The sequence below is a fragment of the Rhododendron vialii genome, chromosome 12a (assembly GCF_030253575.1).
Source record: "Rhododendron vialii isolate Sample 1 chromosome 12a, ASM3025357v1".
Classification (NCBI taxonomy): Eukaryota; Viridiplantae; Streptophyta; class Magnoliopsida; order Ericales; family Ericaceae; genus Rhododendron; species Rhododendron vialii.
This window is the reverse complement of record NC_080568.1, coordinates 223,526-245,741: the sequence shown is the minus strand read 5'-3', so window position 1 is coordinate 245,741 and position 22,216 is coordinate 223,526. Positions and strand designations below refer to the sequence as shown.

General features: G+C 37.3%; 3 protein-coding genes and 1 long non-coding RNA gene across 6 annotated transcripts; 2 read left to right on the top strand and 2 right to left on the bottom strand.

Moving 5' to 3' along the window:
* Positions 1-4,645: 4,645 nt before the first annotated feature.
* On the bottom strand, positions 4,646-6,357 carry LOC131310980 (uncharacterized). The gene is made up of 2 exons (XR_009195357.1): positions 6,131-6,357; positions 4,646-4,870 (listed from the first exon to the last, which is right to left on the bottom strand). It is a non-coding gene; the product is annotated as an uncharacterized LOC131310980 (long non-coding RNA).
* A 164-nt stretch (positions 6,358-6,521) lies between these two features.
* LOC131310979 (uncharacterized) lies at positions 6,522-7,394 on the top strand. Its single transcript, XM_058338275.1, has 2 exons — positions 6,522-7,198; positions 7,257-7,394. The coding sequence occupies exons 1-2, from the start codon at positions 6,842-6,844 to the stop codon at positions 7,299-7,301; spliced, it is 402 nt and encodes a 133-aa protein (XP_058194258.1). The 5' UTR covers positions 6,522-6,841; the 3' UTR covers positions 7,302-7,394.
* A 384-nt stretch (positions 7,395-7,778) lies between these two features.
* Positions 7,779-11,236, top strand: LOC131310977 (probable beta-1,3-galactosyltransferase 8). Of its 2 annotated transcripts, XM_058338271.1 has the most exons (9): positions 7,779-7,917; positions 8,827-9,093; positions 9,280-9,341; positions 9,441-9,640; positions 9,840-10,097; positions 10,190-10,277; positions 10,448-10,573; positions 10,716-10,825; positions 10,905-11,236. In XM_058338271.1, exons 2-9 carry the CDS (start codon positions 8,929-8,931, stop codon positions 11,051-11,053), a joined length of 1,158 nt encoding a protein of 385 aa, XP_058194254.1. In that variant the 5' UTR covers positions 7,779-7,917; positions 8,827-8,928; the 3' UTR covers positions 11,054-11,236. The 2 variants fall into 2 exon arrangements, with proteins under 2 accessions (XP_058194254.1, XP_058194253.1); XM_058338270.1 differs by lacking the exon at positions 7,779-7,917 and having other exon boundaries at positions 8,684-9,093.
* Positions 11,237-11,879: 643 nt separating this feature from the next.
* LOC131310978 (vacuolar protein sorting-associated protein 9A-like) lies at positions 11,880-19,250 on the bottom strand. 2 transcript variants are annotated; one of them, XM_058338274.1, is made up of 7 exons: positions 18,967-19,250; positions 18,726-18,873; positions 15,433-15,603; positions 14,584-14,760; positions 13,664-14,051; positions 13,059-13,310; positions 11,880-12,264 (listed from the first exon to the last, which is right to left on the bottom strand). In XM_058338274.1, exons 1-6 carry the CDS (start codon positions 19,062-19,064, stop codon positions 13,084-13,086), a joined length of 1,209 nt encoding a protein of 402 aa, XP_058194257.1. In that variant the 5' UTR covers positions 19,065-19,250; the 3' UTR covers positions 11,880-12,264; positions 13,059-13,083. The 2 variants fall into 2 exon arrangements, with proteins under 2 accessions (XP_058194257.1, XP_058194255.1); XM_058338272.1 differs by having other exon boundaries at positions 11,880-12,389; positions 18,967-19,249.
* Between the last annotated feature and the right edge of the window lie 2,966 nt (positions 19,251-22,216).

Here is a 22,216-nt window from a genome sequence, read left to right as displayed (position 1 = left end):
AGCAATGGGTAAAGCTCCTTTCGTGGCCATAACTTTGGTCAGGCATATTTTCGGATGCCTTTGCTTTTTCCAACTTTTGGGCGTAATCATACCCTAAGAGTCAGAAAAGATTCCCCATCGTGCACGTGGTGAGTCACGCCTCTTTTTCATTTAATGTGAAGCGATGCTTCCTTTTCTGATTTTAGCCCATTGGGTAACTTTCTCAATACGTCATCCTACTTTTAGGGATTATAATAATTTTAAAACGCACTTTTCATTTTACACTTCTCTTTCTCACTCTTAAACTCAGACGAAAGAACTCCCTTCCTCCATCGTCACTGTTCATCTTCCCCCCAAGCGACTCTAGCTAGCCAATCTTGAGTCCGTTTCGTTTCGTTTTCATCGGAAAAACTTCTTTAGACTTTCCTTACTACAAGTCCTTCATTCTCATTTTCTTTCATCCTTTCACGGCTTTATTTCCCCTTTACGCTCCAGTTTACACCCCAAACCCCCAAACAATGGTGATTAGAACTGGCTATTTTAGAAGGCTCTGTGACACCCATGAGAGGATGCAGTCGTTCAGGGAACGCTACGGCATCCCTAACGACATCCATCTGGAACTCGCCCCAGTCGACACTGATAGGGATGGTCATGACGACCAGGTCCTTCGCGTCTCCATTATGTCCATAGTCGAGGGAGGAGTTCGTCTCTCCCCTTTCATCCTCTACTCTCTCAAACCCCTAAATACGTACCATTTCACCCCCCTCCAATTTACCACCAACTTTTTTCATCTAGTGACGAGCATCGTTGCCCTAAACGGAGTCCTTGACACCCACCTCGGGTTCTAGGATATCCAGCACCTGTATAGCATCATTTGTACCCAAGATGAGGGCTCATACTATCTCAAAGCCCGTAGCAAGAATAGGAAGCTTGTCACCCACACGCCTGATTCTGCCGGTGGTGACAACTACAACTTCCTCATCGTCACCGGAAATTAGGAGGAGAGGGACGAGGAGGGCAGGCCCTTTGGGCTCCACGTACCCCATGCCTTTGGCAGTCCTCGTGAGTCCCTTCTTCCATCTGCTTATTATCTTCTCGTTAATTGTGTACTACTTGCTCGGCTAATTATCTTCACATGTTTGACATGTATCCCCCAACATAAATGACAACCACCACACCATTAGCTCTCTTGTCCATCAGCTAGACATCCACCATGCACTCGATTACGATGGCATTCCTGCGGTGATTGGGACCGGACTTGGCCAAGCCGCACACATTCTACTTATTGATTATTTTTCTATTGTTTCTTTGAATAGGCATGACAAAGAAAAGAGATTGTACTTGAATAGGCTTCTCCACATGCATCTAAGATTATCGAACCAAGTCATGACAGCAAATATCCAGATCAAGGTATATTCTTTCATCATATAGGAAATGAAAAAACTTCGTTGGCCTCTGTTAGTCTGTAGTTGTATTTTTTTCCAAGTGATGACACCAAAGATGATCGACTGCTAGGTTTGGTTTTTTCTAGTATAGTCTGATGCATTGATTTTTATCCTTTCCGTTATCTCCAATATTGAATATACATTTCTTGTAACTTCTGATTGGTTGGAATTTTAAGAGAACCTAATGCTGATATCTGGCATTTGATTTTGTTGAAGATGCATGATAAACTAAGAACTCCTTCAAATGCGCAAGTCCATTAGCTCCTATGTTACATGTATCCTCAATTTTTGGCAAAGTACCAGCATGAACCAACCTTAGACCTATGTAACATCTGAGGACCAGAGCCAGGGATACCAGAACTTTTATTTTCATTCAGTTGTCTAGGAGGAGCAAGAACTGTTTATTACGTTTACTGTTGTTTATTACATTTACTGCTGTTTATGGTCAACCGTGCAGACTGATTCCTTCCCCCTCCGCTATACCAAGGAAGCGGGAAGCAAACGCGGTAGTATTCCTTCCCCCTCTGCTATACCAAGGAAGCAGGAAGCAAACGCGGTAGTATAGAGCAGGGGAGGGCTTATTTCTCTAATAAGGGTGCACGTTTTTCTATTCCAATTTCCTTCATAACTCTAAGGGAAGTTGAAGAGATTCCTACATTCCCTGAAACGCAAAGAAACATGGCCAAGATATATTACTGTAACTATGGTAACAGTCAAGTAACCCTAATGATCCAAGAGGTAAAAGAAGATTTTATGATGGGAATAGGTAGAAAATCGAAGGAATGGATACGCAAAGGATGTGCGAATGCAGAAGATCCAAAAAGGTCTTAGTGGAATTACATTGAATCAGAGTTCATCAACACATTCAGGTATATTGCTTTGTTTGGTTTTGAGATATTTTTTTTATCTGAAAACTTGTAAGTGAACAAAGTCTTTACTTTTTTTGTTTGTAGGATTTTGATTTCATTTCTAAGGTTCTTGTACACGGTTAACAGTTGTCATCTACTCAAAGGCAACATTTTCTTCACTGAAGATGGTGTGCCGGCCTTTGTTGTTACTCAACGTTCAAATCAAATGCAAGATTATATACCCTTATTCAAGGCTTTAATAAAGGATGTAATTGTAGGTCCATTTAAAGGACAGGGAGAGAGTGAGAATTCCCTTTATGTGCCAACAGCTCTACAAGATCTTCTGGATGTGCTTCTTGGTTCCAAGTAAGATATTTCGGTTGAATTCTTAAACTTGCGATTTGTGTTATCCTTTTGAAAGAGTAACAGAATTTCAATGTGTTTCTTATCCCATATTGTCCGCATATTCATTGTTCCTTAAATTAAATTTCAAACTTTTCCCACTTCGTACTAGGCTTTCTTCATCAGTAAAGTGTGCTGCCAACTTTCAGATTTCCAAATAAAGGATTGAGTCTGGAATATCTACATTTGAAAAAATAAAATAGAATCAATGAACTAGAGATGGATATTTGGAAATCTGAAAGTTGGCACACTTTATTGATGAAAAAAGCCTAGTACGAAGTGAGAAACGTTTGAAATTGAATTGAAGGAACATTGAATATGCGGACAATATGGGATAAGAAACACGTTGAAATTTTGTTACTCTTTCATAACGATAACACATTGAAATTCTGTTACACATTGAAATTCTGTTACACATTGAAATTCTTAATCGCAGGTTTAAGAATTCAACCGAAATATCTTACTTGGAATCAAGAAGCACATCTAGAAGATCTTGTAGAGCTGTTGGCATATAAAGGGAATTCTCACTCTATCCTTGTCCTTTAAATGGACCTTCAATTACATCCTTTATTAAGGCCTTGAATAAGGGTGTATAATTTTGCATTTGATTTGAACGTTGAGTAACAACAAAGGCCAACACACCATCTTCAGTGAAGAAAATGTTGCCTTTGAGTAGATGACAACCGTTAACCATGTACAAGAACCTTAGAAATGAAATCAAAATCCTGCAAACAAAAAAGTAAAGATTTTGTTCACTTACAAGTTTTCAGATAAAAAAAAAAAATCTCAAAACCAAACAAAGTAATATACCTGAATGCATTGATGAACTCTGATTCAATGTAATTCCACTAAGACCTTTTTGGATCTTCTCCATTCGTACATCCTTTGCGTATCCATTCATTCGGTTTTCAACCTATTTCCATCAAAAAATCTTCTTTTACCTCTTGGGTCATTAGGGTTACTTGATTGTTACCATAGTTACAGTAATATATCTTGGCCATGTTTCTCTGTGTTTCAGGGAATGCAGGAATCTCTTCAACTTCCCTTAGAGTTATGAAGGAAACTGGAGTAGAAAAACGTGCACCCTTATTAGAGAAATAAGCCCTCCTTTGCTTTATACTGCCGCGTTTGCTTCCTGCTTCTTTGGTATAGCAGAGGGGGAAGGAATCAGTTTGCACGGTTGACCATAAATAGTAGTAAAAAATAGCAGTAAACGTAATAAACAGCTCTTGCTTCTCCTATACAACTAAATGAAAATAAAAGTTTTGGTATCCGTGGCTCTGGTCCTCAAGTGTTACATAATCCCAGTCTAATGTTGGTTCAGGCTGGTACTTTGCAAAAAATTGAGGATACATGTAACATATATAGCAGCTAATGGACTTGTGCATTTGAAGGAGTTCTTAGTTTATCATGCATCTTCAACAAAATCAAATGCCAGATATCAGCAGGTTCTCTTAAAATTCCAACCAATCAAAAGTTACAAGAAATGTATAATCAATACTGGAGATAATGGAAAGGATAAAAATCAATGCATTAGACTATATCAGAAAAAACCCAAACCTAGCAGTCGATCATCTTTGGTGTCATCACTTGGAAAAAATACAACTACAGACTAACAGAGGCCAACGAAGTTTTTTCATTTCCTATATGATGAAAGAATATACCTTAATCTGGATATTCGCTATCATGACTAGGTTCGATGATCTTAGATGCGTGTGGAGAAGCCTATTCAAGTACAATATCTTTTCTTTGTCATGCCTATTCAAAGAAACAATAGAAAAATAATCAATAAAGGTCACATATGGATAACATCTAAGAACTAAGTTAAAGCAAGAGGCTGAAATTGAATTCAACCAAAATAAGGTAAAAGAAAAATCAAGAAATTAATTGGTCAAGATTTTATAGTACTTCAATAAAGGTTTGATGCTTGATGAATAGAACGATGATTAAGAATTGATAATACATCATTACTGTCATGACCCGCCTTTTTTTACAAATGAACAAAATACACTACTTTTTATACACATCCAGGCCCCGTTCTCTCAATCTACAATTTTACATTTCTAAAATAAAATTAATGTTTACATGCCTCATGCTTCCTTACAAACAAATATGTACAAGTATCCGATTAAGTTCTAAAAAAACAAGAAGTAGAACATATCCATAATTCTTAAGCCTTCGGATCCATCTCGAAACCTGAAAAATTTGAGTTAACAACAACATGAGCCACAGCTCGTGCAGGAAATACGCTAAATGAAAAAATATGAACATGCAAAGTTTGATACACAAAATATACTCTTTTTATATGTAATTATTGAAAAGTTTTTCATGCTTTCTTCTCCTTCAATATTTACAATGAAGTTATAAAGTCTCAATTCAAAGTCAAGCCAACACAGCAAAAATAATCTATGCATTATATTAAACGTTTCCAATTTTTCCTTCCCTCCAAATGCTCAAAAGAATGCTATTAAACCACAAACTCAAATCAAGTCCCAAATAAGGGAAATTACCCATAAAAGTCGATACGGAAAATAACAAAGCTCATAATAGAATAGCCAACCAAATCGAATATCAAATTTACTCAACACCGAGACATAAAATTATATGAGTTGCTCACTGATACAATCACCAACCAGCCGTGCTAGACGTCTCCAACACATATGCACTTTACGGGCTACTAACCCGAAGGACAAAGCAACCTACCGCGCGCGGGTTTACGGACTTTTACCAACGGCATCACAATTGACCCAGTAGATTTACGGACTTTCACCGATGGCATCAATTGGGCATCACAATTGACCAAGTAGATTTACGGACTTTCACCGATCGATGGCGTCACAATTGACCCAAGTTCCCCGGTGATCCAACTCAAAATCACTAAACTATTATATTCCAAAATATCTCAAATACTTGGCCTTAAAGCCCAAATCAACTAAAATCAACCAATTTTCCTTGGATAACTTACCCAAATTCATCAAAATGAATGAATGTAGAACAAAAATTCAATGAAGTCTCAATAATAGAAACATTAGCTACGTACATGTATTCAACGAGTATCCCTAGCCATATATCACAAAATTTCTTTCACCAGTTTACTACATGCAAAGAGACAAGTATACTTGGTATAGACTTATGTCCATATAAATTACTTCCAATTCCTTGAACACATGGAGTGCATAAACTAGCTCTTATTCTAGTATCACTTAAAATTCTTAATTTTGATCACTTAGAAGGTGAACCCACTACTAGTGAAGACCAAATATGCCAAAAACAGTAAAATATCAACCCTAACCATGAATAACAACAAAATCCCTTACAAAAATCGTGTATAGCACACAATTCCAAACATATAAATTAGAACTTGGCTCATAATTTGATTACTCTACCATAAACCCAAATTAAGTGCACACCAAGGCATATACACATCCATATTTAATCATTTAGTATAAATCCTACCTCAAAGAGAGAAATCCTCAAATTGCCATGAAATTCCAAATTTGACCGATTGAGATTTTGTTCAGATAGATGCGTAGCACTTTGTCCGTAGATCACATTTTCTTCTTGTCTTTTTGTAAAATTCTCGAATTTGGTCTCCAATTTTTAAATTGAACAATGAGGGTTTGTATGGAGTTTGAGAGAATGGGAGAGAGAGAACGGGAAAGGAAAAAAAATGAAAAGCAGAGAACTCTCAAGAGTTCTCGGCTGTCCTCAGCCATTTTAAGTGCAAAATTGCACTATGTCCCTCCAAGAATTATGTTATTGCTCCATCTTCTAAAATATTTTGAGTCATTACACTAACGCCTATAAAGCCAACAATTAATAATAGTTAATTCTAAAAGCTTATATTAAAAAAAACTCCATCACATATGAGTCCCACGCACTCGGTCCTTATCACACAACTCATGCCCGATCAACCAAACACATATACACACGTATATGTACGTCTATATAAAAAAAAATCCATGCCTTAATTACTAAATATAGTTACATGTAGCCATATTAAATAAAATAAATTAATATTTAGGGCGGATCACTACAATTACTGTCACCAAGAACTACAATTTGACTAACCCCATCTACATGGGAATCTATTAATAAATTCCTTTGACAAAGATCATACAATTTAACTAACCCAATCCTTTATTTGTTCTTGATTCTCCATACTTCATGACGAAAGGAGAGAAAATCAGACTTTTGGAAAAGTTTGTTTACGTGAACGACATTAAGTTCATGTCTGGCTTCGGACGGTCTGGTTTTAAGGGATACTTTAATAACTCATTCGCTCGGGTGGTGTGGAAATTACGCGGAGGATTTTGGGATTGGCGAGATTCTATTGCTCCAGGCTCAGTTTTATTGGATATTTTTTACGTTAAGAGAAAGGAAGACGTTAAGTACAGTAAGAACTGGGACCATTACCATACCGATGAGGGATACGAATTCCTTAGATTCCTAAGAAATGTCCTCATACACTTCAATGACACTGAACGAAAAAGAGCCTGGGACAACAGGCAACCGGGGAGGAAGGTAAATTTGATACATACTTGATAGTTCAATTCTTGATTAGTTTTTATTCCTAATGCAGGCTCGGACTCAGGAACAAGTTCTGGACATTATTCTATCAGTTTGACCGGGTCTCTTTGAGCTTCCACGATTAACTATATTAGACATGAGTGTTGATGTTAATATCCGCCAGATGGGTGCGGTGGACGAACTTCAGAGGATTTTCTTGAGTACTACACCAAAAAAATAGACGGGGATTATACTGTTTCTGTCATGTACTATTTCTGTTAATTTCTGAATAATGCTGGCGCAGACATTAACTTTGTGATTGCTAAGAAGGCTGTACTGTTATTAGTCCCTATCAGCAGGAAACTATATATTACGAGCAAATTAACTTTTACACGAATATAGTAATCCCTTCAACATATGTATACCAAAGGCAGTGGGAATATAAACAGCTAAAATAGAGGAGCATGTCATCCTGATGAGGTAGGCAAAAATATTTTCTTAAGTTGTTTTAATTTAAGCAAACAGTTTGTTGAGCCCATGAAAACCACATGATTGAACTGCCATGAACCCCCCCCCCCCCCCCCCCCCCCCCCCCCCCTCAACTGAAGCCAACCATCTACTTCTGAAAAGAGGTTGCTCTTAAAAAGACAAAAACGCCTTGATTCTCTTGTCAAATGATCATCATCCAAATCTACCGAAGCATTTAAATCAGAATTCCCACAATCTCTTATCAGGTACTGATCATAATCACTCAGTTTATTCTATACATTTGACAGATACATTTCCAGAGTATGAATACTGGAACTCATTAGTAAAGAAGTTATAATTGTGTGCAACATATTTCATTCAAGTTTTCCATTAGTTACCAAACGATTAACTGCGTGTGCATAGTTCCTCCCATGCAATGAACCTTCTCGATCACTTACGCCAAACTCCACAACATCGCATATGATGGTTTTCCCACAGCTCCATTCACACCAGATTACACATATTTTGTGGTTTAACATTGTTCTTCCCGTGATGTGTGTAGTTGACTCTAATATTCGGATGATCAAGCAATGCATTTTACTTACGGAGATTCAATATTAACAAGTGCTGAATTCCTTGACATGATGTTAGTTTGATACTGGTAACTAGGTTTGGATAGGCAACGCTTTGATTGTGGTGTGCAAATTAAAGTAGAATCCTCCCTCAAAAGTCAACACATATAAGAAAATTTCGGTTTAGACCAAGGTTAATCCCCCCTTGGTTGCTATTTTTCCTTTCTGGAACTGAGTTCAAATTTGCTCTTTCCTTCTCTGATGCTAATTAAGAAAGTTTATTTATTCCAGTGCTTCAAACTGGACATCCCATATCCTTTCACATGAAATGTTTTGAAACAGCATTGGTCAAAGGAAAATCAGTTTTGCCCCTAATCCTCATTCAATTTTTGTTGATCTTATGTCAGGAAAGCTAAACCAAATCAATCATTTCCCACCATTATATATACCTATTGCTAAACACCTTCAACTCGTAAAATAGTGTACGACTTTTTGCGCTTATATACATTGAAACTAGCTAGGAAAGTTATACTAAATAGTAGTAGTACTTAATTTCTTGACATATATTTTTGCATCTATTTGTGGTTGGCATACGTCATGAAGGAATTTACAAAGGAAAGCAAGCAGGGGATATTAGTAACCGGGTATCAGAATTTGAAATCGAGTGTGTGGCGGTGGCAGCTGCTCGACAACAAGCCTAACAAAATGAGAGTAGTAAAGCCAGTTGCTGGAAAAGTCATTCTCATGCTTTGCATTGCAAGCTTTCTCGCTGGATCCCTTTTTACCACCCGCACTTCTTCAATCCACTCTTCAGAGAATAAGGATTTGGAGAACTTGAACACAGTTGCTCGTGATTGTGATCATAAACGTGTAAGTGAACCAGTAGATCATCGATAGTATACAGTATTTTGAAGGAGAAAAATAAATGGATGTGTCAATTCGTCAGGTTTTTTAAGTCATCATATTCAGCAGCTGCCTAATTCATGTACATGTGTTCTCTTTCCTTTCTGACAAACGTTTCATCCTTTTCCTAACCGTAAATTATCTATGGATCAGAAATTGTTTGAAGGGACAGGAGACATTATGGGCGAAGTAACCAAGACGCATCAAGCTATCCAGTATGAAGATGAACTTGTAATTCTTTTTGGTACACTGTTTGAAATGTGTTTACAATCTTAAATTCAGCTTCGTTTTCGTGTTTTCTTGATTGTAAACAGATCGCTTGATAAAACAATATCGACGTTGGAGATGGAACTGGCGGTAGCTCGGACAAAAAAATCAGGCAGCAGCAATCTTCTTTCATTGCCCAAGTCATCTAATCATACCCTACAGAAAGCTTTCGTGGTAATTGGAATTAATACTGCTTTCAGCAGCAAGAAACGGCGCGACTCCCTTCGTGAAACATGGATGCCAAGAGGTTCCGTTCTAATCCTATTTCTATCTCCTCCTCTAGCAAGATCAAGTAATTGGTTGATTTAATGGCCACCAGATACCAACATAAACTGGAATATAAATTGTTTACAGTCGGTTCATAGCTGATGAAATCATATGTCTTTCACGTGCTGACCTGCGTATTCTCCATTATACCTACTGAAACCAACTACATATATATGCAGGAGACAAGCTAAAGAGATTGGAGAAAGAGAAAGGGATAATAATGAGGTTTGTGATAGGACACAGTGCGACACCGGGAGGAGTCCTTGATCGAGCGGTAGATGAGGAGGCTGCTGAGAACAAGGACTTCCTTCGCCTGAAACACGTTGAGGGATACCACCAGCTCTCGACCAAGACTCGCATTTACTTCTCCACAGTTGTCTCAATCTGGGATGCTGAATTTTATGTCAAGGTCGACGATGATGTCCACCTTAATTTGGGTATGTCCTGGTCCATTTTCTTGAAGTTTCTTCTTTTGTTATAAAAAATACTGCATGTATTAACTACCTTAATATTGTTTGTTGCTGTGAAGGCATGCTAGTGAGCACATTGGCACGGTATCGGTCGAAACCAAGGATTTACATTGGCTGCATGAAGTCTGGGCCAGTTCTCTCTCAGAAGTAAGTTATATACTCTTGTTGTTCTTCGCCATGTACTGTGATTTGTACTTGGGAAATTGGTGAATTCCTAGTTATTCATGTTGATGGGAAAGTTTATATCTTAAGCCTAACATTTGTCCATGACGTACATATTCCTAACAATGCTATTTTCATTCGGGGGGGGATGCCAGAGGGGTAAGATATCACGAGCCAGAGTTTTGGAAGTTTGGGGAAGAGGGGAATAAGTACTTCAGACATGCCACCGGTCAACTCTATGCCATCTCGAAGGACCTCGCATCTTACATCTCTCTCAACTCGTTAGTAACTCTCTCTCTCTGTCTCTCTCCCAGCATTTTCAATCTCTAAATACACTAGAGAATAGACATTGTATTCTCTTCATTAAATCTCAAGTATTTTGGTGAAAGTAATGGTGATATTTACAAGTGGATACATATACAGACCAATATTGCACAGGTATGCCAACGAGGACGTCTCTCTGGGGTCATGGTTCATTGGCATGGAAGTTGAACATGTTGACGCTCGTTCTATGTGCTGTGGAACTCCTCCAGGTACCCTACCAAACAAAACAAACACCCACCTAAATCTATCAACTCTGTCATGTGTGATTTGGTGTTTTTGTGTTTATAGATTGTGAATTGAAGACACAGGCGGGGAACGTATGTGTGGCATCATTTGATTGGACATGCAGTGGAATATGCAAATCTGTGGAGAGGATGAAAAATATACACAATACTTGTGGAGAAGGAGATGGAGCTGTTTGGAATGTTGATCTCTGAATGTTTCACCTCCCAAAATGCTCAAGCTACTGCTCTAGTGCTTAAACAAAAAAGAAGGAAAAGTAGTGTTTTGTACCCCTTTCCCTATGTTTTTCCCCCCCGAGGCTTTTCTCTATTTTAATTTAACATATTTAGAAGTTAGAACCATAATTATGCCTAATAAACTTCCGAGATTTATGATCATTTCTGTTTGCTAGGGTTTATAATAGTGTCTACACTCCTTTGGGCATCATGCTAAACTAACGAAATGACGTAGAATTGAAGGCCTTATGCTATCAGTTTCAGTGCTATTTTGGTTCCTAAAACTCCACGCCTCAACTCAGTTCATGCCAAACCATGAAACAAAGAGATATTTAGTTCCAAATAACTGGGTAAACCTTTTATTTTGGTTTTTCTTTCTGGTAACCAGGGAACTTTTTACTTTGGTTTGGATCTTCTTTTACACATTGCACCTCTTGTCTCCAACTATGCCTAGAGAGTGAAGTGCATATTTCACTTCTGCACAGAAAAGCTACAATGTAACTCATCAACATGCGTGCTTTAAAAGGATAAGAAACAATGGTTGTCCAATGATAGAATATTAATATATATATGTTGGATAGATACTGACCGTGCCCTCACGACTTGCATGACTACAAGTTTTGGTCTTCCTTCATGGAATATGTTCTATTCTATTTAAAGCTTGCATACGTTCAATTCTTCTAAGGGTGTAGAAATCAAGGGAATTGCCAGTTGTAGGAAAATCACTCTCCCCTCCAAGATCAACACAATCCTTCCTGTTTTGTATCTAAGTTCATAAGGAGTGAAAAAAACAAAAAAAATTAAATGTCACGAACGAATGCCCTAACTCTAATTGTGGATCATCAAATTTCCCAATGGATAACAAGTAAACAGGGCAAATTACAATATTTCCTTTCATACCCAATCACGCAGCTGGAGATCACATAAAACTTTCAAGAAACTATAAATCTATCAAGAAAACTTACAAATTAGGTGTATCCTTAATTCTTCCATTGCTTTGATCATTTCAAGTTGTTCCTCAGTCTGTCTGGTCTAGTTGGACATGGGTACCTTTTAGATGAGCAAAAGAGGGCTCTATCTTGGAAATAGCTAAGTGTCTGACAGCCCTGCAAAGGATTAAAAACATCTTTACCACATCTCCAATGGTCAGTTCACCAGCCTCCCGTTCTGTTAAAGTCCACCTATGTCATCTGCACAGTTCAGGTACTACAGGAAATAAATATATCTTGCAGCCATGCATTCACTTTTGTAACAGAATGGACAACATCTTGAGAAATACGGTGGTATTCCGGTTGCATGAAAGAAGTGGAACACCCTACGAGTTTCAATTTGGTCAAAAAGATGTCAGTAAGTCAGTCTTTATCTGATGGATGCAAACATGAAATTGATGAACAAAAAGCGAAAAAAACCAATTAAGTACTTCAGCATCTTACATACGATGGAATCATTATATGATACATTTAAACAACAATTAGGAAAAATACAGCAGAAAAGCCAACATGAATGGTTTAGAGACTTGGTGTTTAATGAAATTGAGTTGATCAAGTATTTGGTACTCTTGTTCAGAGTCGTGGCCCTTGTGTGCTGCTTCTCTTCTCCTCGCTCTCCATTTTTCTTAGTTATTTTTTCATGCATGTATCTGTGATGGTTCTATTTTCTCTTCTCTATCTTAAACAAGCTCGAGCTTCCGGGATTGTTCACCATCAAGCTGGCTCAAACTCAAACCAAAGCTTGAACCACTAATCTTGAAGCAGAATGCTTCTATACTTTTCTATAAATATAGTTTATAAGAAGGTTTCAAGCTGATGAATTGATCAAATATGAGCCTTTAGATGATTCCATAAGTTTGGAACATTTCATTGCATCAGCTGTGTCGGTACTGACTTACGAAGCGCAAATGACAAGTTTTTTTCTTCATGAATCAAGCAAGCAGCTGTAGATAACAGGAATATAAGGCACCCCAAAAATCTTTAAGAGTACTTACAAATTTGTTGGCAATCCTCATTCTTCTATCTATGATCTTTTTCTAGTTGCTCCTCTAGCTTTTCTTGTTTGACATTGGTCCCTTTTTGATGAGGAATGGAGGGCTCCAACTTTGAAATAGCCAAGTGCCTCACAGCCCTGCTAAGACTTGTATACTTCTTTACCACATCCTTGTATAAGCTCAGCAATTTCTCTACATCTCCAACGGTCAATTCACCAGCCTCTGCTTCCATGAAAGGATAACGCAATCCACCTAAATTCATCAAGGCAGTTCAGAAAGTACAGTTAGAAAAACACAAAAATAAGAAAAATAAAACCAAGCATAATAGAAATGGACATTTAAAAAATCATATCACATAATCGAAATAGCCATATTGGGAGGTATGGCTGCATATTCTAGCCAAATGATTAAAGTGGAACAGAATAGGGGTCTATTTGGTCAAAACTCAAAACCATGTAATATTAGTCATATCTGATGCATGTAGATGGTGGCTTTGTTATCTGATTGCATGTAAACATGAATTGTTAATCATGCAATGGAAAAGCCAACACAGCACATCAATATCAATGAGAAAACAAGAGCTATTTAGCCAGTTTAAAACTCACCACTAATGTTGGTTTCACTACCCTCCATTCCTTGAGAAGGTCCAGGATCTGATTGACTAGCCAAGTCCACTATCTCATCCAACGTGGGTGACGGCTCATTTTGTGTCGCTTTATTACGCATTCTTGTAAAAGGATTTACCAAGGCTGGTGTTTCATGTAGTGCAGGTAGGGGTCCTATCCGTGCCCCTGTGATAGCCAATTTGGCTGTTTTCATGTTCTCCTCGAATTCAGTACCATCAATGGATAGTGATTTAGCATCTAGGTCAACAATGAATGTCTTGGCAGAGACGAGGTTTGTAAAGTAATAAGCTGCTTCAGAGATGAGTTTTTCCTGTCTCCGGAATAATTGGATGAACTTGAGGTTGGAATGCAATTGAGGAGGATTAGCCTGTCAATAATAATGTCAGCGAAAGACCTATCCCTGAAAACCACAAAAGTGGAAAAAACAGAACTGCACTTCTGGAAGCATCTGCAACTATTTTTGACAAGGCTCTGAGAATAAGTAACATTATCACCAGCATAACTCAAAACTTAGATGACCCTGAATCACTTGACCTCTGTGCACTTTGAAAAATGATTTTGACTTTGTCAAAGAGTATAATTTGATTATTACAGCAGGATTGAGAAGCTAATCACAAATGTAAGCGTATTCCTGACTTCATTGCATAAATGCATTTTGTGCCGTCAAAGATGCGTACACCAGAGTCATTATTAAACATCACAATCGAAAACCCTTTTGGACTCAATTGCAGAGAGAACAAAAGTTCCTTTTCCTTTGTTGTTTTTTTTGCAAGCAAATCAATCTATATCACTCTGTTATTCAATCTATACATGAAGCAACCAGAATTTAAAACTAAGAAACCAAGATTTAAATCTGACATGGTTACTGGAGGTATGGTTTATTACCAATGAGAGCTTGCCTTGATCGTAACATAAATCAATACGGGAAGAAAATCATCAGCACCAGGTACACGATTTTCTGACATTGATGCATTGAGCAGCAAATTATTAATGACTCTGCAACAATTCAGAATACACAGAAGCTTCTCGCGAGGAGCTTTGAAAGCATTGATTTTCTGTAATTCTTTCTCTGCAAGCTGTTTGGAGGGAGAGAGGTAAGGACGGATCAGGAAGTAGGAATACAAAAAACTTACATTATTTCTTAGCAATATGCATATGGTAGAACTCATAATTTAAAAAAACAAACATGAGTTCTACATATTAAAAAATTAAGGAAAAATATACATCAAGCGATTCTGCAGTCAAGCGCTGGAGATTGCTGGTGTGGATTCAAATGCCAGAGAAGCCAGGAAAATGATAGAAATTTTTTTTAGCACGAGCTACTTATCAAGTAATGATGAATATACAGCGTAATTTCTAGGTTCATATGATTCAGTAGAGCATATGTAAGACTTGTTTTAGGTTACACAACTTCCAGCTACTCGAATATTCCATTTACCATGGAAGCATTTCAAATACTCACGAAAGGAACATGTGTGAGATATGTTTCGGTTAAAATTAGTTGTTTTTTGCCGGAAATTAGCTAAATAAAATTTTGAGCTGCATAGGTTAGAAAACTTAGGAAACAGTATTTCCATACACTAAAAATAGGATTTACTTCAAACTAAAGCTACCAAACAAAAGAAGGGTAGAATAAATACCAAGTGGCATTATGGTTGAAGCAATTCTAAGTTAACGAACTTTGATTTTATGGCATCAAGTTTAGTATAGTTGACTGACACTCCAATAAAAAAAGGGAAGTGGAGTACCAGCCATGAAGCTTCATTATGGAAAACTTCTGGAATATCCAAATGCTCAGGCCTCAAAAAGTGTTGCAACAAGCAAATTTTCTCTGAAATTTCTTGGTCAGTGTTTGCGTCCTCATGAGAAGACGCAAATGTCCGAGCAAACAACTTTGTCATGACATACTTCTCCAAACCCTGCAATACCCAGAAAAAATGTTCTGTCAAGAATATGCCACATGGAACTGAAGATTAGACATTCACAATACAAGCGTACAACATGACATTTATTTGATGGGAAAACAAGTGTTTTCCAGACTACCACTCTCCCAGGGATATCATCCCCACTTGACATTCAAAATTTCACCTAATAGGCTTTACCCTAAACTTCCCATAAAACCACAACTTGACAATTGAAACCATACAAGAACGATCAATTTCCCTATTGGGCTAATGGTAGATATGTAATTTAGGATTTCCCGGGGTCTCAAAAGGGGAAATGACAAAATGACTTGGGAAAGAACACAATAACAGTAACAGAGAGAAGCTACTTCTTTAGGTCATGTGAATGCTGAACGACCCAAGTTGAAGTGTTGAACTAACTAGATTTATTAAAAAATTGTTGGGAAGTCCACTATAGCATATTTGTAACCCACTAAATCCACTTCTAAATTTCATAACCCCTCTAGTCCACTAATTAGGTTTTGGTGAGGCCTTAAGTCCAATTCAATTAAAAAAGGAATTAGTTCAGGACCAAAATACCCTTACCTTTAAAAACTGTTAATCTGATATATCTCACTCCTATAAAATCTCCCATATCCCACTCCTATAAAATCTCCCATATTCACGTTGTTCCCATATCCAGAAGGGAAACAGAGTCCAAACAAGAGAGAGAGAGAGAGAGAGAGAGAGAGAGAGAGAGAGAAGATTACCCTTTCCATTCAAATCCCATATTTTTAGCCAATTATCCGTTCTACGTGTTTGAAATCCCAGCAGTTACGTTGGAATAAAGCAACAGAAGATTCTCATTTTCTGATACACTGTATATAACGTAATTGTACATATATAACGTTATATACTCGTTCATCAGTTCTCATTTAACATGCGATACTTACATTTTACGTTATATACTCATTCATCAGCTCGCATTTAACGTTATATACTCATTCACTCATGACAGAAGACCACATATCACGATATTAAGGATGCAAACCTAAAATGATTTTGGTTGTTTAGGTTTAACCTTATATAATGTCAATATAACGTCATTGTACTGATATAACGTTATATAAGGTTATATACTTTATTGAATTAGTCCGCGCAGCGGCCTCAATAGAGCGACAGAAGATTCTCCTTTTCTGATACACTGTATATAACGTTATATACTCGTTCATCAGTTCACATTTAACGTGAAATACTTACATTTTACGTTATATACTCATTTATCAGCTCGCATTTAACGTTATATACTCATTCACTCATGACAGAAGACCACATATAACGATATTAAGGATGCAAACCTAAAATGATTTTGGTTGTTTAGGTTTAACCTTATATAATGTCAATATAACGTCATTGTACATATATAACATTATATAACGTTATATACTTTATTGAATTGGTCCGCGCAGCGGCCTCATTGACTTGCTTCTGATAACCGTATATGTATGAGCTTCTGAAATCTTTTTTATTACAATGCAAGAACATATAAATAATCTTATATATGTTTACAATGAAAAAACAAACAAAGAACCTTATATGTGTTTCGATTACTTTGCCACATAAATAAATACACACAAAAAAACGTAATACGTGTGACAAAAAATAAACATATAACCTTATAACGTTATACATGAGATTCTGTCCTTTCTAACTCAAAAAAAGAAAAAGAAAAAAAAGAGGAGATCTCGTAACGTCTTTTCCTTCGATTGCGATGTAGGATCTGACGAAGGCGATGGAGAAACGAAGGCAAAGAACGGCGACGGCGACGGCTTCCGACTGAAGCGAGGGCGAATCAAAGGCGACGGAGACGAACGTGGGTGAACGGAGACGTACGTGGGAGAAGGCCGACGACGAACGTGGGAGAAAACGGTTCCCATCTTCTGCTGGCGGGAGGCCTAAATGTTCTACTTGATTTTGACTTGTATGGTGGACGACTGCGACGGTGCCGACAATTTTAGTCAGAGGGAGTGGGAAGAGATGGGAAAAGGGTGACAATGCACAGGAGTTCTACAATTTGTTCGTCTGGGTTTTGTTCTAATGGAAAAGGGGGGAGGGGGATGGGTTTTATAATGGAGGAATCCGAGAAAAAAAGGGGAATGGAGGAAAAAAGGGAGAAAAAAACGGGAATGGAGGAAAAAACGGGATAAAAGATTTTTTGAAAGTAGGGGTATATTAGACTAACCAGGGTTATTATATCTTTACTAATAGGTTAGTGGACTTAGGGGGTTATAGAATTTAGAAGTGGACTTAGTGGGTTTGGAAAGTGGTATAGTGGACCTGGGAAAAATTCTCTCCACTCTTTCTCTTTGCATACCTTCAACTTCAAAATCCTATTATATGATCAGAGTTGTTAGATCTAACTGCTTTCTTTGGTTTCTGGATAGTCGTGCAAGAAAACTTACTCAACAGGGGCTAGTGCTGGTCATTTTGACCAACACAAACATTACCACCATAACCAAACCCCAAGACTCGACACATTGACAGATTAGGACCAACCACCAGAAAGAAGCATCCGAATAGATACTAGACTGTAGTGCTCAAGAAAAAGCAGCAAACAAGCTTTTTGAAGAAGGTGTTCAGCGTGATGAGGAACTATATACGTCATACGTGTATAAATGTCCTGCTACCTAATTCAAAAAGCTCGGCCGTGCTTATGAATTTGTTCACTTTGGTCACACTAACAAATGCATTCAAGAATCAAGAACAGTTATATCAGCAAGATCAAGCTTATATCTTTCCCTTTTCTGTGCCTTCCACATTAACTTCTCCACAAATAACCAAGTAGTTGAAGTATTCAGAGAAATTGAAAGACCACATAAAAAGAAAAGTTTCCTTCGGTTCAAATTGGCAAGAAACTTAACAGTAAAAGCTGGATTGTTCTATTAATTGTTGAACGAAGATTGGATTAACCTCATGATTAAACAAGAAGTGGTGAGGAGGTAGAGTGAAGCAATGTGCACAAAATAACCAGAACTCCTAAACTCTACCACCCAAATAAACAAATGATCAAAACCTTAATAATTGGAAGAGAAGAGTAAAGCAAATGATTAAAATCTTAAATGGAAGAGAAGAGTAAAAGCTGCATACAGAACAATTACCTCAATTGCAGAGTCAATTTCTTCCTCCGATGCACCGTCCCACAGTGGATGATCCCTAATCGATGTTTCCATCGTCAAGAGGAAATCTTGCAGTCTTTTGCCATCATTTTCAGGATTTGCCGTGGAAAACGAAAAAGATACAATAAAGCTGCAATGAGACACTCAATATAAGAATCACTTGCCCTACAAAAAAAGATAAAGATATGAAGGGTGGGGGGATGGGATGAAAGATGAAGTAGACCTTTTGATGGAGCGAACAAGATCAAGGGAAGCTGGGTTTCGCATCCGATCAAGGAAATCATAGAATGTGAGCGACTGTGTAGAAGAAGTGGTTTCCATTAATGCTTAGATTTACAAATACTAGAAGAGACTAGAGATGTACGTAACTAGCCTCTTCTACTAGCATCATCGGTATCTCTCTCTCTCTCGCTTTATCCCTTTTTCTCTCACTAGAATTGTGCCTTGTCTCTTTGTTTTGGCCATGTCATGTAGACTTGAGGAGCAGATTGAGGAAGAACAGAACTGTCAACTGTAAGTTTTGAGGAAGAGAAGAATGGTTGGTCGCGCACATGTGAGCGTACACTATTTGTTTGACTCGCCTACAAGCAGGGCCCAAGAAGCTAGGTTTTTCTAAAGTAGTAGAAGACTGGTTTTGGTCCATTTTTCTGTGATCTTGGCCCAGACCAATCAGACCGGTTATCTCAGGTTAGCCCATTAAAGCCCAGCCCTAAGCCTCTGTAGGCGTTGAACCAGAGCTTGGGTATATATGCAGGCTTTTTGTTTTGCTGTTTGTTTGTAAAAATTTAGAAAAGAAAAAAATGGAGCCTTCTCCAGTACATAGTTGAAAAACTCGAATCTATACAATACAATACTAATCTCTTTTGCAAGTATTCTAACATGGTCATAAAAGAGTTACTATGAAATCTAGGATCTGCATGATTTTTGTTCTCAAACGGACAGCCTAAATTAATTAATTTTGTTGCGGTCCGAAATTACACTAAAAATATTGGAACATTTTTTCAATTTTGCGTGCCTAACCTAGTTCAACCTTCAATCGACCCTTTTATCCCCATCATAAATTTAATTTTAAAAGTCACAATCTAACTTCTCTCTCCAGAATTGACATTCCCCCTCTCCACGGTCTGTGCTTGTGCACTTTCCCCTTGCATCATGCACTGCTCTTGTGATGCTTCCGTCTTGGGATTTCAAAGTCCAATCATCACTATTGAAATTGCTCGATCACTTATGCGGATTATGCCTCGGGGATCATCTCTACCTGTCTCCCATGCATCCTAACTTATGTATGTATACATGGTTCTTCTACCCCGGCCCGGAAGCTCACAATCCAATCATGGTTGTTTAAATAAAAAATTGGCCTAGGATTCACTATAGCATGTAGGTCCACTGATCAAGTTTTTAATCTACTAGGTCCACTAATATGTATTTGATAAGGCATAGAGTCCACTACATTTAAAAAGGGAAATAGTGCCTGACAAAATTACCCTTTCTATTTAAATCCCATACTTTTAGCCCATTATCCCCCATTATCCGTTCTACGTTTGAAATCCCGGCAGTTACGTTGGAATAAAGCGACAAAAGATTCTTCTTTTCTAATACACTGTATAAAACGTTATTGTACATATATAACGTTATATACTCGTTCATCAGTTCACATTTAATGAGAAATACTTACATTTTACCTTATATACTCATTCATCAGTTCGCATTTAACGTTATATACTAATTTACTCATGACAGAAGACCATATATAACGATATTAAGGATGCAAACCTAAAATAATTTTAGTTGTTTAGGTTTAACCTTATATAATGTCAATATAATGTTATTGTACATATATAACGTTATATAACATTATATACTCGTTCATCAGTTCATAGTTAACGTGAGATACTTATATTTTACGTTATATACTCATTCATCAGCTCGCATTTTAACATTATATACAATGCAGTATCAAACCTTAACACGCCATCAATTTCAATATATCCAAAATGTATGACCTAAGTCAGTGGGCAAGTCAAAACTTGTTCAAAATGAAACATCATTAATGTTCGAACCATTGAAGACAAAGTTTATTCAAACCCCCATAAAAAATAAAAAATAAAAATAAAAATTGTCCCAATGACACCATCTCAGTCCTTCTCTATCACCATCTCATTAGTTCATCCGTGCTGGAGGGTCTATCCTTGCTATTGGCGGGACATTATATGTTCGTTCCACGGGTACCAACTTTTTATCTTTGTGATTTGGTTTTGTCATTCCTGCAAAGATACACAGAGTTAAACATATGCAAACATATATAACCTAAACACTAGCATGCATGGTAATAAAGTAGATTCAAGAATCATGTATAACCTAAACACTAGCATTCAAATATAATCGTATATGTTACCATAACTATAAATAACAGTAGACAATCCTATATGAATTGGTCCGTGCAGCGGCCCTAACAGACTTGAACATATAACCATATATGTTATCCAACAGCAGTTAAACAAAAGTACAAAAACATTCCAAAGCCAGCAAGACATTAATAAAACACGTAACATTATATAATATATATATGACCATATATATTTAAGGTGAAAACATGATATATAACCTTCCGCAAGTTTACTGATCATATATAACATTATATCAAAACTAATATAGAACATGTAATATCTGTATGTTGTTGCAATACAATGAAAATGATACGGTATATCATATATAACCATATATATTTACGTTATTGAATTGGTCCGCGCAGCGGCTTATAGACCTGAATATATAACCATATATAAACTTATAAAATAGGCACATATAATGTTATATATTATTAACTGTCCAATTGTGCTTTACTAATGAGTTCCTATATATACCTTGAACTGTACCCAATTACCAACATTGATATAACCATATATACTATCAATCGAATCCCTAACTTAATTCAACCATACCATACCAGATCAAAGATTGATATAACCACATATACTCACAATCAACACCATATCTTAACTTAACCAATACCTAACCGATTAGAGTTTGATATAACTATATCTACTCGCAATCAAAACCCTAATTTAACTAAGCCAAACCATTTATATAACCATATATACGATGAGAAACATAATCTACTCAAAATAGGGTCTCAGAGTCGACGGCTACCAATCATAAATTTTTCCCAGAATGCTGTGTACAAAACCCTCAATCATAGGGCAAATAACTTAGGTTTATAACCATATATACGAAGAGAAACATACCTGGTGTATCGATTGCGTTGTAGGATCTGACAAAGGCGATGGAGAAACGAAGGCGAAGAACGGCGACTAGCACTGAAACGAAGGCGACTAGATCTGACGAAGGCGAAGAACGGCGTTCGACTGAAACGAGGGCGAATCAAAGGCGACTAGTGCGACGGAGACGAACGTGGGTGAACAGGTGTGATCGTTGGTGAACGATCGCGACTGACGAAGGAGGGCCGACGATGA

What these genes read in the sequence shown, in the direction of transcription:
- LOC131310977 (XM_058338270.1), top strand. Translation starts at nt 8,821, where the DNA reads ATGAAGGAATTTACAAAGGAAAGCAAGCAGGGGATATTAGTAACCGGG. An exon ending in GTGATTGTGATCATAAACGT is followed by an intron (nt 9,094 to 9,279) that starts GTAAGTGAACCA and finishes TCTATGGATCAG; the next exon opens with AAATTGTTTGAAGGGACAGG. An exon ending in TGAAACATGGATGCCAAGAG is followed by an intron (nt 9,641 to 9,839) that starts GTTCCGTTCTAA and finishes ATATATATGCAG; the next exon opens with GAGACAAGCTAAAGAGATTG.
- LOC131310978 (XM_058338274.1), bottom strand. Translation starts at nt 19,064, where the DNA reads ATGGAAACCACTTCTTCTACACAGTCGCTCACATTCTATGATTTCCTT. An exon ending in TGATTTATGTTACGATCAAG is followed by an intron (nt 14,052 to 14,583) that starts GCAAGCTCTCAT and finishes TATTATTGACAG; the next exon opens with GCTAATCCTCCTCAATTGCA. An exon ending in TAGTGAAACCAACATTAGTG is followed by an intron (nt 13,311 to 13,663) that starts GTGAGTTTTAAA and finishes TGATGAATTTAG; the next exon opens with GTGGATTGCGTTATCCTTTC.
- LOC131310979 (XM_058338275.1), top strand. Translation starts at nt 6,842, where the DNA reads ATGACGAAAGGAGAGAAAATCAGACTTTTGGAAAAGTTTGTTTACGTG. An exon ending in ACAGGCAACCGGGGAGGAAG is followed by an intron (nt 7,199 to 7,256) that starts GTAAATTTGATA and finishes TTCCTAATGCAG; the next exon opens with GCTCGGACTCAGGAACAAGT.